Genomic DNA, 15019 nt, shown 5'->3' on the forward strand with positions numbered 1-15019 from the left:
TGATGCACAGAGATCAAAGCTGAGGAGATCCATTACCATTATTTTTATGACAGGCTTTAACAAATTTGCAATGGAGGCAGTCTTAAATGCGGTGTAAAAGCTGTTGCACAGCCTGCAGGACTACCCAAATAATTTTGGCAGACAAGAAAGCGTGTGTGAAATGTCACTTAATTACAAAAAGAAAAAAACCCTGGTGTAAGTTGGACCCAAAAGCAAACAAATCCATTCAAATGCATGATAGCATAAATTTATTAGGGGAAAGAAAAGCAACATCAGGAAAAAGTTCTGTTCCAACATTTAAAAAAAAAAAAAAGTTACAAATATCAATATTATATACAACAGCTTTCAAAAATAAATCTATAATTTAGCTCTGTGAAGAATTGTTTCTGCAACAATGCACTGCTTGAGATTCCTGAGCTGAGCCACCGAGTGGGACACTTGACTCAAGCAATTAGCAGTTTGCTCAAAAACACACTACGTAACACTGAAAACACACGTTGTGGAGTGTCTGAAGTTGGGAAGGAATGTGAATGGAAATGTACTGTACCGGTATTACACGCGTGACTAATCACCAAAAAGACATGAGCAAGTTCAGATACCACATTCAAAACTGCACTATTTATCAAAGTTGTACTTCAAATAAATGTCGAGACTTAATCCATGTAAGAAAACACAAACACTTTCTTCATTAAGCATGTAAAACACAGTGCCAGCTGGTTCCGTTGCTGTGGTAACACAACACAATAACTTACAAAGTAATGGCCACTTTCCACTGCACGGTACCTACTTGGCTCAATGTGCAATAAATTGTGTCTCTGTGGCCAACATGGCAAGAATAAAAAAACACCTTGTTCTCTTATTGTTGTCTATTAGCATGTCTTGTTCTGACTGGTGTGTCCAATAAGCATGTTGTTATTTCTTCGCAATTTCCTGAAGTATTGTTTTGAAATTGGAAAACGAATTGCACTAATCCACCTGGTAGGATGCAGTAAAAAAACAAAAGTGGCTTCCACAATGACGACAACTCGTAAATATCACCGATTCTCTACATTGTCTTCATCTCTAGAAACTGCGTTTTCACGTAATTTAGGCTGACAACAGCAACTTTGTTAATGACACAAAATGTACAACATGACACATTGAGACTAACACCAGAAAGAGGAGAAAAAAAATGTAGTGAGGCAAAATAACATATCTCTTACTCTTTGCCGGACTACGTTTTTCTTTTTTTTTTTCTTTTTAAAATACACAATTTGGGTATATATTAGGATTCATTTTATAAAAACACATCAAATTAGTTTAGTGCAATGCAAAAAACGGGGATAAAAACATGTCTTCAGTCTTTGCATCCTTAAATGTAGAAAAGGTCAGCATGGCTATAGATAGCTTCTGTATTTGGCTAGAATATCTCCTTCACTCATTGACGTATTAAATAAAAGTGTGTGACATGTATGAGAAGTGGTGACACCCACACTCCCATACCAGTCCTTAAATTGTTTACAACTTCCATAGGAAGGTAATTTATTTTGCCATTGATAACTTCCTACTTGTTCCACAAAATCTTCATTCCCGTAGAAGCGCCGACATGACACTTGCACCGCTTCGAAAAAGTCTCAGAAGGCATAATAAATATCACAGGTCCAAGTTCTTTCTCGTTTCCATTTTCAGGCCAAGTGTGTAAACTGTAATTGGCGACAAATATAGTACTTTCTTAAATTCTTGAGGCCTTTGTTGTGCTGCGAGAGCAAATAAATTAATTCCCTTTTCAAGTCTCAAATATTCCAGCTACCTTATTTCTTTATAATATTTCCTTTCAAATTTAATCTAATCTTTTATTGGTTATTGATGTATTGGGTGGCATTCTAAATACCGTACGGTCTTACTGACAGATTATTTGATTCATTAAAAGGTGATAGAAAATACCTTCATCTCATTCCTTGAAATTCTTTGCCAATGTTTCAGGATGGAAGCTCATTCCTACCTTCATTTCAAGTGCTCTTGTTAGAAAAAAGGAGCTACAATCACACCAAACTTGGGACATTTATGTCAAAAGTTAAGGTGTGTGCAGGAGCCGTGACATGGGCGCTGAAGCACCGTCAAGACCTCTCTGTATTTGCAAACATCCTCCCTGAGTCTCTTTCATGTCAACAAGCTGAGCATGAATGTCATCCTTTCGCCAAGGAGGCAGTCCACAGGAGTTTAAGGGCTCGTGGTCTTGAGGCCTTGTTTCTCCATGATGTTCCACAGCTTTCGCAAATTGGACTGGGTGATGGTGTCATCCGGTTTGAGGCGCAGCGCTCGGAGGTAATTAGCTTCAGCTTCTTGAAGTTTCCCATTGAGGTGGAGGATTGCTCCCAAGTTCATCAAGGCTGCAGGATACTACAAGACAACAACAGAGGAGATTTCGGATGCAAGTGTGCATAGTTATGGAGGAGCGCCATTTTCATATTTCTGCAGGGATGCCATATTGGGTTCATGTCTGGGCCACTCAAGGACAATCTCAGAGTATCAGAGTTGTTCTCAAGGCACTACTTTGTTATCTTGACAGGGTGCTTGGTGTAACTTTCAGTTGAAAGGTGAACATTTTTTCACCAGTCTTAAATCCATAGGTCACTTGAAGAGCTTTTCATCAAGGATCTGTCTTTGCACAGTTGGGATACCACTGACCAGGTTCACGGTTGCCTCCAGATAACATTGTTGATGAGCTGTGAGTGGCAACTGTGTAGCACCCGAGGACCCGATTTCGACTTTGGGTCAGCAATTGAAAGAGGAAACTAGGACAAACCAGAGCATCAGGAGAAAGCCTGTTTTTGACATACATGCAGGTACGCTAAGTTGGCAAAGCTGACTTTGCTTTTGTAAACTAGCGACGCTCTGTTTGCAGCAATGCTGCTGAAAGCAGTGCACTTCAGTGGCGGTACGCTTTGAACTCCGGAAGCTGCTAAAAGAGTTTATTAGGAAAAGTCTTTCTGGCAGATGAATTAAGCGCTAAAACAAACCTTTGCTAGGTGTCAGGTATGTTTAAGCAAGATATATAGAAGCTTTAATATAATGATAATAAAAAAATATATATGTATGTATATGTGTGTGTGCGTGTGTGTATATATATATATATATATATATATATATACACACGCACGCACGCACACACACAGACACATATATACACACACACACATACATACACACATGTATACGTATACATACATATATACACATATACATATATAAACATGTATGAATTAAGTAACAAATAGCAGTCAGCAGGGAACAAACCAACTATGGATTTTTTTTTCTTCCAAAGATAACGGAAAAAAATCTTTTGGAGAGCATATCAGGTCATAAGTTAAATTCCTCCTCGATTCAAAGGTAAAACCTTTAAGCAAAGCTCAGCCAAAAATCTTCAGCGCTCTGTATCATTCATAGGAGTAAGACGTCTGATTTATATCCATACTCCTGCATTTTTCCTCTTGCCCTGTAGCAGCACATGCGGTACTCCGCAAATGTCCCTTGTCAAAAAGCCTTCATTTTTTTTCCTCATTTCCTGCAGCTCTGCAACCACTCTTACCTCCCAATCCTCCCCCAAAACCGTCATATAAGCAGCAAAGGCAGAGCCAGATGTGCAGCACATTAGCCTGCTCTGTACAGCAACATGTGTTCCATGTAAAGTCCGAGTGTGAAATTCAGTTGGGCAATCATTGGCTCAAATAGTGCAGGTAGCTATTAAGATAAAGAATCCCATGATGAGATAGGACACATCAAAGGGGAGATGAAGAGCCATGCAAAGCAAGCATCAGATATGACTAAACTTGCCTCGCGAGAGGCAAAGGCATGACTTTATATAGAGGGAATTGTCCCGCAGACATTGGTTTTTAATACAAAACATTAGTACATTTGAGTAATTCATGAAACAACAGAAGATGGACAGGGCATGGCCTAAGTCAAGAAAGTGTTAACAATATGGGGTACACTAGTGATCTCGTCATTCTTATAATCCTTGTCTTCTTTATGCTTACAGACCATTTTTGATTTAGAAAACATGAACATTTTATCATTAAGAATCTGAAATGTTTTCCTGCCAATATAGACTGAATATTACTACTCAACCCCTCTGTTTGTAGTCCAGGTGTATTTAGCATAAGTGTTTGCTTTTGAAGCTGGTAATGGACCAATAAATCTCCAGTCTGAGTAAAATCCCTAATTTTGCAGCGATTCACTGATAATGAAGGCACATTGAACAGTATGTGATAACCCAGTTGTAATGGTAATACTAATGATTCGCCATAGGATGTACTTACGTTGGGTCTCAGGCTTGCTGCTTGTCCGTAATACTTCTCAGCTGCTGCATTCAGGCTGGCTTGTCTAAAAAAAGGAAACAGAAAGAAGCAATCATTCATCCATCCATCCATCCATCCATCCATCCATCTTCTTACGCTTATCCGGGGTCGGGTCGCGGGGGCAGCAGCTTTAGGGGGGACTCCCAGACTTCCCTCTCCCCAGCCACTTCATCCAGCTCATCCCGGGGGATCCCAAGGCGTTCCCAGGCCAGCTGAGAGACATAGTCTCTCCAGCGTGTCCTGGGTCGTCCCCGGGGTCTCCTACCGGTGGGACATGCCCGGAACACCTCCCCAGGGAAGCGTCCAGGAGGCATCCTGATAAGATGCCCGAGCCACCTCATCTGGCTCCTCTCAACGTGGAGGAGTAGCGACTCTACTCCGAGTCTCTCCCGGATGACCGAGCTTCTCACCCTATCTCTAAGGGAGAGCCCGGACATCCTGCGGAGAAAACTCATTTCGGCCGCTTGTATCCGGGATCTCGTTCTTTCGGTCACGACCCATAGCTCGTGACCATAGGTGAGGGTAGGAGCGTAAATCGACCGGTAAATTGAGAGCTTTGCCTTTTGGCTCAGCTCTCTCTTCACCACAACGGACCGGTACAGGGTCTGCATTACTGCCGACGTTGCACCGATGCGCCTGTCGATCTCGCGCTCCATCCTCCCCTCACTCGTGAACAAGACTCCAAGATACTTGAACTCCTTCACTTGGGGCAGGATCTCATCCCCGATCCGGAGAGGGCATTCCACCCTTTTCAGCACGCCATCCCCACTGTAAACAGTGTTGACGTTGCGCTGCTTCCCCCTCCTGAGACACCGGATGGTGGACCAGAATTTCCTCGAAGCCGTCCGGAAGTCATTCTCTATGACCTCACCAAATTCCTCCCACGCCGGGTTTTTGCCTCAGCAACCGAAGCAATCATTACGCATCTTTATTGCGAACATACACAAAGGAAGGCTTCAACCTGCTGCTTATGGTTTGTATGGGTGTCACTGAAAAAAGAATGGAGTGGACAACATGAGGGAAGACAATACCCGATTCATTCACTTGAATTATTTCTCACTTAATAGCATCTTTCTACATGATTGGATCCTTGATTTGATAACATCTCATCTGAGTAGGACAATGCAAACACTTTTTTGTTAATTGTGGAACCAGTGATGCTTACACTGTAAACTAATCTTTTTAGTTTTAAACTTTTGAACTTTTTCCTTATCAGCTGATGCCTAATATTAAGTTGTCAATGTTACCCCATTTGTCTTGTTGCTAAAAGTCTGCTGAAGCACAAATTACAAAGGCCAACTGCATTATTTTCACTGATGGTAACAATTGCTCCATTGAAATGGGCTATTTTGACAAAGTCAAGGACAGCAGGGCACAAAGTGGCTCTGGTGGAGCTCCTTTTTTTCTCATGATCAAAGAAGGCCAGCTTTCATGTTGGCTCTTGTGGTCCATTATAAGCTCACTGGTTTTTTAACATTCTAGGTAAAAGGGCATTTGACATTAACAATCATCAGTTTTCCAAAAAAATCAACAGTGATGGATGTTTGGTTTTGTGCTTGGAAAAAAGAAAAAATAATAACCTAATGTTATGTGTCTAATTACAGTGAAGTGAAATATGCAATTTTAAGCTATTTGGATGGAAGAAGCACATCTGGCCCAAATACCTTAAAAATGGGGGAAAACCAACAAATGTTTGTTCATTCTACCAGAAGGCTCAAATCGGGGCTTATGTCATGTCGGCCAAACTCATCCACAGATGCTTTGTTAGCTGGGGTCATGCTGGAACAAAAAAGTGCCTTCACCAAACTGCTCCCACAAATATGGAAGCATATTATTGGCCTAAAATGGAAACGAAATGAATCATACTTTTTTAAAGTGTGCTAACGATGACGAAAGTGAGCATGCTGTAGATTTAAGATAAGGTTGCTTTACCACGGCCAAGCAATAAACTAACGTGCTAGCATTTTTCAAAAAGAATGTCCACGATAGAGCAATCCAGACAGGAGCAGGCAGACATGCTAGATTGTTATAAATGGGTGAGTTTTCCATCTAACCACAACCATATGTTTGTTTGCTATTATTTAGACTATGATTTTTGAAAAAGGTGATGATTTCTTCTTCAACCCATCACTCTGTCTGGCAGAAATCAACTGGAAAGCTACCAAAAGAGCTCAGGAGCCTTGTAAGTCTGCCAAGCTGTAGTGAACAGAGGAATGTATGAGAGGGGTGGTTTCCAAACATACGAAGATCCTTTATTTAAACCTTAAGTAAAGAATAAGAAGAAAAAGAGACAAATGAACTGCTGGATAACTGATGTTGTTAGGACATCTTGTTTTGCAGACAATTTATCTCCCCAAGGCATGAACAAATCACAGAATTTCAAGCGTGGTAATGTTATTGATTGAGCTAAATGGCAGATGGACTTAAAATCACAGTCATCCCATCATTTTTTAAATTCACCATTCGACTAAACATCGAAAACTTAAAATAAGAAGTCTATGAGTACCTACAGTAGGAGTTGCAGTTATGATGTTTTGTGCTGGAACTGAGATCAATCTAAAGAATCTCTGATTGGCATACCAAACATCATGATATGCTTGTAATTTTTCTAATATGCTGCTATTTGACATGGCGGACAAGGTGTCTAGAATAGGAAATCATAAAATATGTGTATTGCAAGTGTATTTTATTGGGTGTGATTATAGTGTATTGTACAATATCACATAATTTGACACACAAAATGAAAGGTACAGAACTTCATAACATATTAAACAACATTAAACAGCCTACTTTTTAAAACTGACGCTGCCAAATAGCGGCAATTTAGAAGAGGGAAGGAGAAAAACACTCTCCGAACTTGTTGAAAGGAGACATGCAATTATTAGTTTGGTAGCTAAATGATCAGAAGCACACGAGAGTGCAATAAAAGACATTCACACATGTAAGCGTCCTTTTGAGAAGTGACTCTTCCCTTAAAAACCAGAGGCCTTTCTACGTCTGCACCCAACACACACACATAAAGCGTGTGAGCTGTAGAGGAGTCAGGCACCAGGCCAGAGAGGAAGAGGAAAACCTGACCATTGCTTAAAACTACTCTCTGGTAGCGAAGTCACATACATATAACTAAAGTAAATACAGTTAATGGCTTAGTTTGATTGAAACGGCTTTTACATTACAAAAAATGCCCTCATACCTAAATGAAAAACTCACACCTACGAGTAATTTGGAATGCTCAATCAGCCTATCATGCATGTTTTTGAGATGTGGGAGGAAAACCGGAATGCCCGAAGACAACCCACGCAGGCACGGGGAGAACATGCAAACTCCACAGAGGGAGGGCCGGAGCTGGAATTGAGGCGGACGTGCTAAGCAGTGCTCTGCCGTACTGCCACAATAAGGTATGTACACCATAAGAATAGATGAATCCAGGTTGTGAATGGATTTAGCATTTAAAGTAAAGTCGAGAGTAAAACCAACACACTCACTCCAGTTTGCCGCCTTACACAAGGCACACAAAGTGAGTCTTCCCTTTGACTCCCTATTCAAAGACAATTCATGTAATCCGGTTCACGGATTGACTCAAATTATAATCTAACATTGACTAATCAGTATGTAAACATACTGAGAATCAACTATTCTGAAAAACATAGCAGAAGAACAAACTCAGTGAATGCGAGAATACAGTCAGTAAGTCTAGATTTATTGGAACATGAATGTACTGCAGTGCAGGCAATAAAGTGCATGGGTAATAATCCAAATTTTATAGTAGAGAGCAAGCGATACATTTCCACCTAAAAAGGCCATAAAATATTTGACTATTCTTGGTAAGGTAAAATTTAGGATTAAAACCGTGTCTAGGCAGTTTATCACTGCCTTTCTATAAGAACACAACCAAGGAAGCACATGTAGAATAATTACAGTATATGGTATTTGGGGAGAGTGACATCTTGGATGAGAGCCCTGCTGCTGGTGCTGTTGTATATATGTATGAAACGTCTCTAGCAATGTGTAGATTTACTTATTTGCTACTATATTTAGTTACGTTGCTTTCTTTGCCAATTTCCATTCATCATACTGAATGTACCAACCAATGAATATTTAAAAGGTTCCATTCAGAAGGACATAACAAACTACTGGTTTGTCATGCATAATACAACTTTTTTGGGGGGTTTTCTCACTGTAAATAAAGCTTTCATTTCTGTATTCAGCACCAAATCCCATTTGATTGCTTGCATTTAGAAAAACAACAGAGAGCTGGTGGGCTACGAACACTTCATATTTCAGGCCCCTCAGTTGGACGTTGCTCTTTGATTTTGGAGTGGAAGCCAGTTCCCGCAAAGCAAGAGTGGCAGGGGAAAGTGGGAAAGCACGTATGAAAATATACAGCTGAAAAGCTCACTGAGCTCAGCTGGCAATGCGACCACAGAAGACGATTATAAAGTGGAGTCGAGTCAATTGTACTGGCTGAGGCGAAACTATCCAGACATGGCACACGTCCCTCTTTCACAAACTGCCATCCCATTCAAATAAAGCAATAGAGTACACGGTTGAGATACCACAAACTAAAAGAATTCTAATTCAAAACTTACCTGAGCATGTGAGCAGCACTGAAGACCACTTCAAACTCCTCGCTGTCGAGTCGCGCCGCCTTCTGTGCCATCTCTGCCGCTTCTAGCAAGCGTGACTCTTCCAACAAGAACTGACCTGGAAGCCCAACAGAGAATTGCATTGTTAGAATGCAAAGGGGAACTCTTGAGAGAAATAGAAGTGGCATAATGGCACCCAAGGTGGAAGAACATTAACGAAAACAGGACACAAATGTAAATATTTTGACATTGCTCAGTCTTAACTGTTCAAATTAACAAATTTGCTAACAGAGAATATAACAAGTGCTATATATATAAGCACTTATAGATATATAACTAAAGTTGTGTGGGAGAAGTTTTTGTGGGGACTTGGGTACTGTGTTGACTTCAGCTTTCCCAAAATACTCAACCAGGATGCTTAGTGGACTGAGAAATTATCAGAAAAGTGTGTATTGCTCAAAGCACAGAGGATTGTAAAAAAAAAAAAAAAACCTTCATAATATAATGCCACTGGCCGCATTTATGGAAGGCTGCATTTTCGGAAGCATGAATTCATTTCCGGCGTGACTTCACCTAAAGCCTGTTCAAATTCACCACAGTTTATGCAGTCCAGCAAGGCTATGTGAGCCTTTCTAGAATTTGGAAACTACATGCGGTGAAATTGCGCCGGAAGTGATGTTATGCAGCCGAAAAATGCGTTCGATCATGCGGCCTTCCGATGATTTTGGATACAGCACGTGTTGATGTTGTAAGCTCCTGCTGGTGCATTATCCCCACAGTCTTGCAAGTGATTTACAAACTCGAGCCAGAAGGAAGTGCTGCGGAATTGATGAAGAAATTGGCTTTTTACTGGATTCTGTCATATTTTTCAGCGAAACGAGGTCATCAATAAATTAGAAACGGCTGTTGGGATAATGCTGTGCTGTTCTACACCTCTACAAACTGCAAGTACATTAACGATCAGTGTTGATTTAATATCGCTATAACCCATCCGGTCAACTGAAACAGAACAATATCTTTGTAAATGCAGTGTTTTTGTACTGAGCATCAGTGGTTATATTTTTGCAGCTTCTTGTCTGATCACAAGCCTATAGAAATAAATTGCGTTATCTCACGTGTTCTACCTCCTCTTCTTTTGATCATTTGAGCTAATGACTCTGTTACTGTTCAGTATTCAATATTATTTTTAATATCACTGTTAATGTTCAGGAATTTACTGTCAAAAATTTAAACATAGTAACAAACATTACATTTTTTACAAACACATCCACAATAGTGATAAATCAACTGACAATGAAATTAATTAAGTTCATTTTGTTCAAATAAGATTCTGTCTGTCAACATACTGGCTTCCTGACTACAAAGACTAATACATAAGCTACTGCATATATGTGTATGTTACTTGAGGATATGAGGCTGGGATCAAGATACGTCCAAATGAAGTCGAGAAAACAAACGGCTACTCACCATAATGCATGTAACAGTTGCCCTTTGTGGGATCCAGTTGGATAGCCTTCAAGAAGTACCTCTCTGCTTCTGATTTCTGCCCCTGAGACAGATTAACCGCAGTGTCATTATCGCTATTTCAATTGCCTCATGAAACTATTCATTCCAATAATACCGCACTCAGCTCGACAGTCCAAATATCTTTGTGTATTCTTAGCATGTCTCCTCAAACCGCAGCCTCACTTTAACAATAAATCTGAATAAATACGCATTGCACCCTTGCTGTTTCTTCAAGCTCATGCGTTGTGTCAACATACAGTAAGTGTGGTTACTCTTGATACGGCCGATCAAACGGGGCAAATAAATCCATTTTATATCTTATCTTCTAACACTTGCAGAACGTAACCACAGAATGCTGGGTGTACCTTAGTTTCTATATAATGGAAAATTGATTCAAATTGAGCCTGAACCGATAAAACCCAAACACATTTTGGTGGACATGAATTCAGAGGTGCCCCTTTCTGACCCATGATAAACCTGACTCAAAAATTAACTGCAAGAGACTGATGACAACCAATCTATAATCTAGTGAGAATGAGAATTAGCACTCAAATGTGCAAGGCATGTGCAGCTGTGTATATACCGTGAATTAACCCCAATGCAAAACAAAACCATTCCCAAAACAGGACGCAATTAAAAACAAACCCACAAAAAAAGACCTTAGTGGCTTTGAATTGTCAATCAAAGTTAAGAAAGCAGAGCAGCTGGCCAATAGAAGTGCAGACTGGGACGTGGACAGATTCAACACAGGCATCAGAAGACATCTGATCAAACAAACCACAAACAGCAGTCATCTATAGGAGCCTGGTTTAGTATTAACAAGGCAGCCATAATTAGAATGTGTTCACTTGAAAGGACAATAAACCCAACATGCATAATGCATTCACAAAGCCTTTATAGGTTTTAGATAGTGAAATACTTCATTGTGGCACCATCCAACCACCAGTCTCATATGAACGCCGGTATGGTTTTAAGTGATCTGCACATTCAATGAATTAATTTTCAAATGTAAATATGCAAGTGTGGTTAGTTTCCTCCCATGCTGTGGAAAATCAAGCCAGTGTGAGGTATACTGCCCAGTCAATATGCTTGGGAGTCAACTTACATTCCAATTGGAAGACGGTCATCTCTGGGTAGTTTCATTCTGCCTTTTGACAGGCTGATGATTTTATAATAACGGAGGCATATGTGTGTGTGTGTGTGTGTGTGTGTGTATTTTCTCAAATTTATAATAACGGAGGCATATGTGTGTGTGTGTGTGTGTATTTTCTCAAAGTCAGAATAAAGCTTTCGTTCTCACAAATGGGAGTTGAGAGTGGATGGAAGATGTGACTTCTGACACATCTTGACATAATTTATCAGCTGTAATGAGTTACAGACAAAAAACAGATGAAAAAAAACGGACGCATGTATACTGTTGTGTCTGCAACCCTCGTGAGGATAAGTGGTTAGAAAATGGATGGATGGTGAATGCAGATACAAGTGGTTTACTTAGGTGAAAATAAAAAGGCCTGCCTCAAATTCATCCATCCGTTCATCTTCCGAAGCGCACAAGGGTCGCGACTTGCTGGAGCCTATCACCAATCACAGCTGTCTCAAATCATACCTATATTAGCCGTAATAGTAGTATATGCCCAAGATATACAGTGGGGGTTTGGGTTAGCATTTCACATTTTTTCCTGAAATGATAAATCATGTCCTGAATGGCTTCTATACAGTGCAGACTCTGCTTAGGCTCACACCATAAGAAAAAAAATCTATACAATTCTTAAATTGTCAACTGTTTTTTTGGTTTGCTGTTTGGACTGCACCATTCACACATAGATATATGATGACTGTTTCCATAAGGCAAATAGAATCTGAATCAGCATTCAACGACCAAAATACATGGCCTATTTCTACTTTTGTATCTTTCATTCCAGTGAGCTTCTATGCTTCATTTTGGCACATATGCTGGCCTTAATGGTGTGTCCCTCACACCTCAAATCTCTGGATAATGTCACACAAGTAGCAAAGGGATCCCTTGGATGAACCCTGATTTATTAACTGTTGAAAACGACAGCATGTCGAGAAAAACAATTCTATTAGCAACCATTTGAGCCAACATTCTGTCACACATACTAATCCCTAAGGTGGAGGTGTGGAGTGTTTAGCACAATGAGGCGGTTGAGATTTCATTACATCTCCCTCTTCCTTCCCGACAAGCAATAAACTCCAATTCAATCGCCGTCTGTGCTTCAGCTACCAGCTCTGCACCTCTTGTCCTTTCCCTCAAGCTTTAATGATCCTGCCGCCGAACTTAATCTCTCAGAATCTCCACCCTGCACCTCAACCATCCGGAATGGCTCTGGAACATTCTCCCGGCTAGTCATTTTGCCACAGGAGAGTGTGCAAGTGGGCGATGACAGATGACCAGGCTGCAGGGCTCGTCTTATATCCTTTACCCACACTGACTCAGTCTCGTAAGTACAAAGCCTCAAAGATGTTTGATTAAGAATAAACGTGTCACAGCGGTCAAGCCCAATAATTAACTTCCCTCCTGTGCTGGCATTGCACTAATACAATCATATGTGCTTTAGAACTCCTTTTCCATCCATCACTGTCAAAATGTACACAATTACATCCCTTAAGGTTTCGACTTTGAGCTAAAATCAGTAACAGTCTCCTAAATAAAATGCGATTCTCGTCACGGCTAGCTGAGCGCCTTCCCAGAGTAAACTTCACCAAACCATAACACTCTTCTGTGTTATTCCCAGAGACTGTGCTTGAGAAAACAACTTGAGCTCATATGATTTATGATGAAGGGCTCTTGCACAGAAAGTACTTTATGTCTGCTTAACACGCTACTTTTATTTAAGATCACAGTGGAATAACTCTGAAGTCTCAAGACATCAGTTTGGTTACAAATGGCAGTAATTTGGGTCAGTCATAGTGGTGTAGCAAACATAGCAGCATGCATGTGATCAATATCTGCTCAGTGCGTGCGGGTGTGAATTGGTTTTGTGTCCTGTGATTGACCAATTAGAGTGTAGTCTGCTGGTGCACAGGGATGGGCGTGAACCTAATCCATGACATTGTATACTATGAAAGCAGCAGACAACAAATGAGTGGATGGAAAAAATAAAATGAAAATAGACTGACTTATTAGAACCCCCCAATAGAAAATTGGGGTTGGTTTCAGATGAATGTTTCTTCTTGAATGCCTTTTTTTCCAATTAGCAAAGGGATCAGTTTCAAAAGGTTCATGATTGAGAAAAACATTAATTCACAGATGAAATTGTTTGTTTAAGGAAATTAAGTCAGGAGGTGCTTAGTATTCCAGAAGAAGTCCAGATGCCATTGCACTGGGCTTTAGTACACACTTATGTCCTTTCTTTACAGGCCTGGCGGAGGTTGTAAATGACGTACAGGCATACAAAAAGTGACAAAAAATATCGAATGAAAAATTGCAATGTCACTGGCTTAATACATTAGACTGTACCAAATGACAACATTGTGCCAAAATAACCATGTATTTTATTAGATAGTCTTTAGGCAGATGAATAATAGCAGGACAGAGGACAGTGAAAGGTTTTGAAAAGAATTCCAGTCTAGAGAAATATTTATCCACTAAGGTGTAGCAAAAGCGTCAGGAAAATATTTATCTTCCCTGACGCTGTAGCAAAAGTGTCAGCAGAACCCCCCTGTGTGTATTGTGTTCAGTTATTTTTGCGTATGACTTCACTTGCAAGAGGCACAATTTGTCATGATTTCCTTCATAAGTAATATAATAGTGGCTTTAAAGGCCAAACAAAAGAGTGGAGGGAGAAAGCTTACTGTGGTAGCCAGCAGTTTTCCATAGGTGAGGTGTGCAGGAATGTGGTCCGGCTTGGCTCGCAGGGACTCTCGGTACCAGTGTTCAGCTTCAGTCAGTTTGTTTAGTCTCATATAGGCCTCTCCTGTGAGGGCAAAGGCAGAGATCAGGTCAGGGTTCAAGCTGTCAAAGGTTAAGAAACCACACATCTGCCGCTTGTGCCGCTAAAGATTTCCTGGATAGCCAACCAACTTTTGATTACGAGACATCGGATCTGGTACAATTGGGTCAGTAAAAGCTTTATTCAAAATTCTGCGCTCAATCCCAACCTCACTGATCAAATGTTTTAGAACACGGTGTAGTGTGTGATTTGAGCAGTGTTATATTAAGCGCTATCTCATCCTGCCTCATGTGTCAGACATCATTTGACACCACCACATCTGACCCTCAACCTGCTCACACCTGGAAAAACAATGACATCTCGTCCAAAGTCATCAGGTGACGCCTGCGTTATTGCCAAGAATTTGACAACATTGCATGGTAACTCTACACAACGCAGCTCAGAATGCATCCAGGGAAGGAGGCTTTGCGTATTCCAGGTGTTAACACTTCACTTGAGCTTTTGACATGGTTTGTATATGCAGCTGCTCAGTTTTTACCCACTCTGGAACAACTGGAACCATAGGAACACTTTAATTCTGTAGAGATTACGACTAATCCTTGCACTGATAAAGTATGACAGGCAACAGGTGACACACACTTCTTGAATTAACACTCACATTTGGGGTGGTGTGAGG

The 15019-nt window shown here is 40.5% G+C and overlaps 1 protein-coding gene across 1 annotated transcript in view; it reads right to left on the reverse strand.

The window, feature by feature from the left end:
• Positions 1 to 231: 231 nt before the first annotated feature.
• Positions 232 to 15019, reverse strand: part of tmtc2b (transmembrane O-mannosyltransferase targeting cadherins 2b) — a 63636-nt gene continuing 48848 nt past the window's right edge. Inside the window, exons 8-12 of the mRNA XM_049722780.2 lie at positions 14246 to 14367; positions 10391 to 10472; positions 8927 to 9041; positions 4299 to 4362; positions 232 to 2379 (exon numbers count right to left, since the gene is read on the reverse strand). Of these exons, the coding sequence (XP_049578737.1) occupies positions 2200 to 2379; positions 4299 to 4362; positions 8927 to 9041; positions 10391 to 10472; positions 14246 to 14367 (563 nt within the window). The 3' untranslated portion in view covers positions 232 to 2199. The remainder of the gene's footprint in view (positions 2380 to 4298; positions 4363 to 8926; positions 9042 to 10390; positions 10473 to 14245; positions 14368 to 15019) is intronic.

The sequence above is a fragment of the Syngnathus scovelli genome, chromosome 6, assembly GCF_024217435.2.
Source record: "Syngnathus scovelli strain Florida chromosome 6, RoL_Ssco_1.2, whole genome shotgun sequence".
NCBI lineage: Eukaryota > Metazoa > Chordata > Actinopteri > Syngnathiformes > Syngnathidae > Syngnathus > Syngnathus scovelli.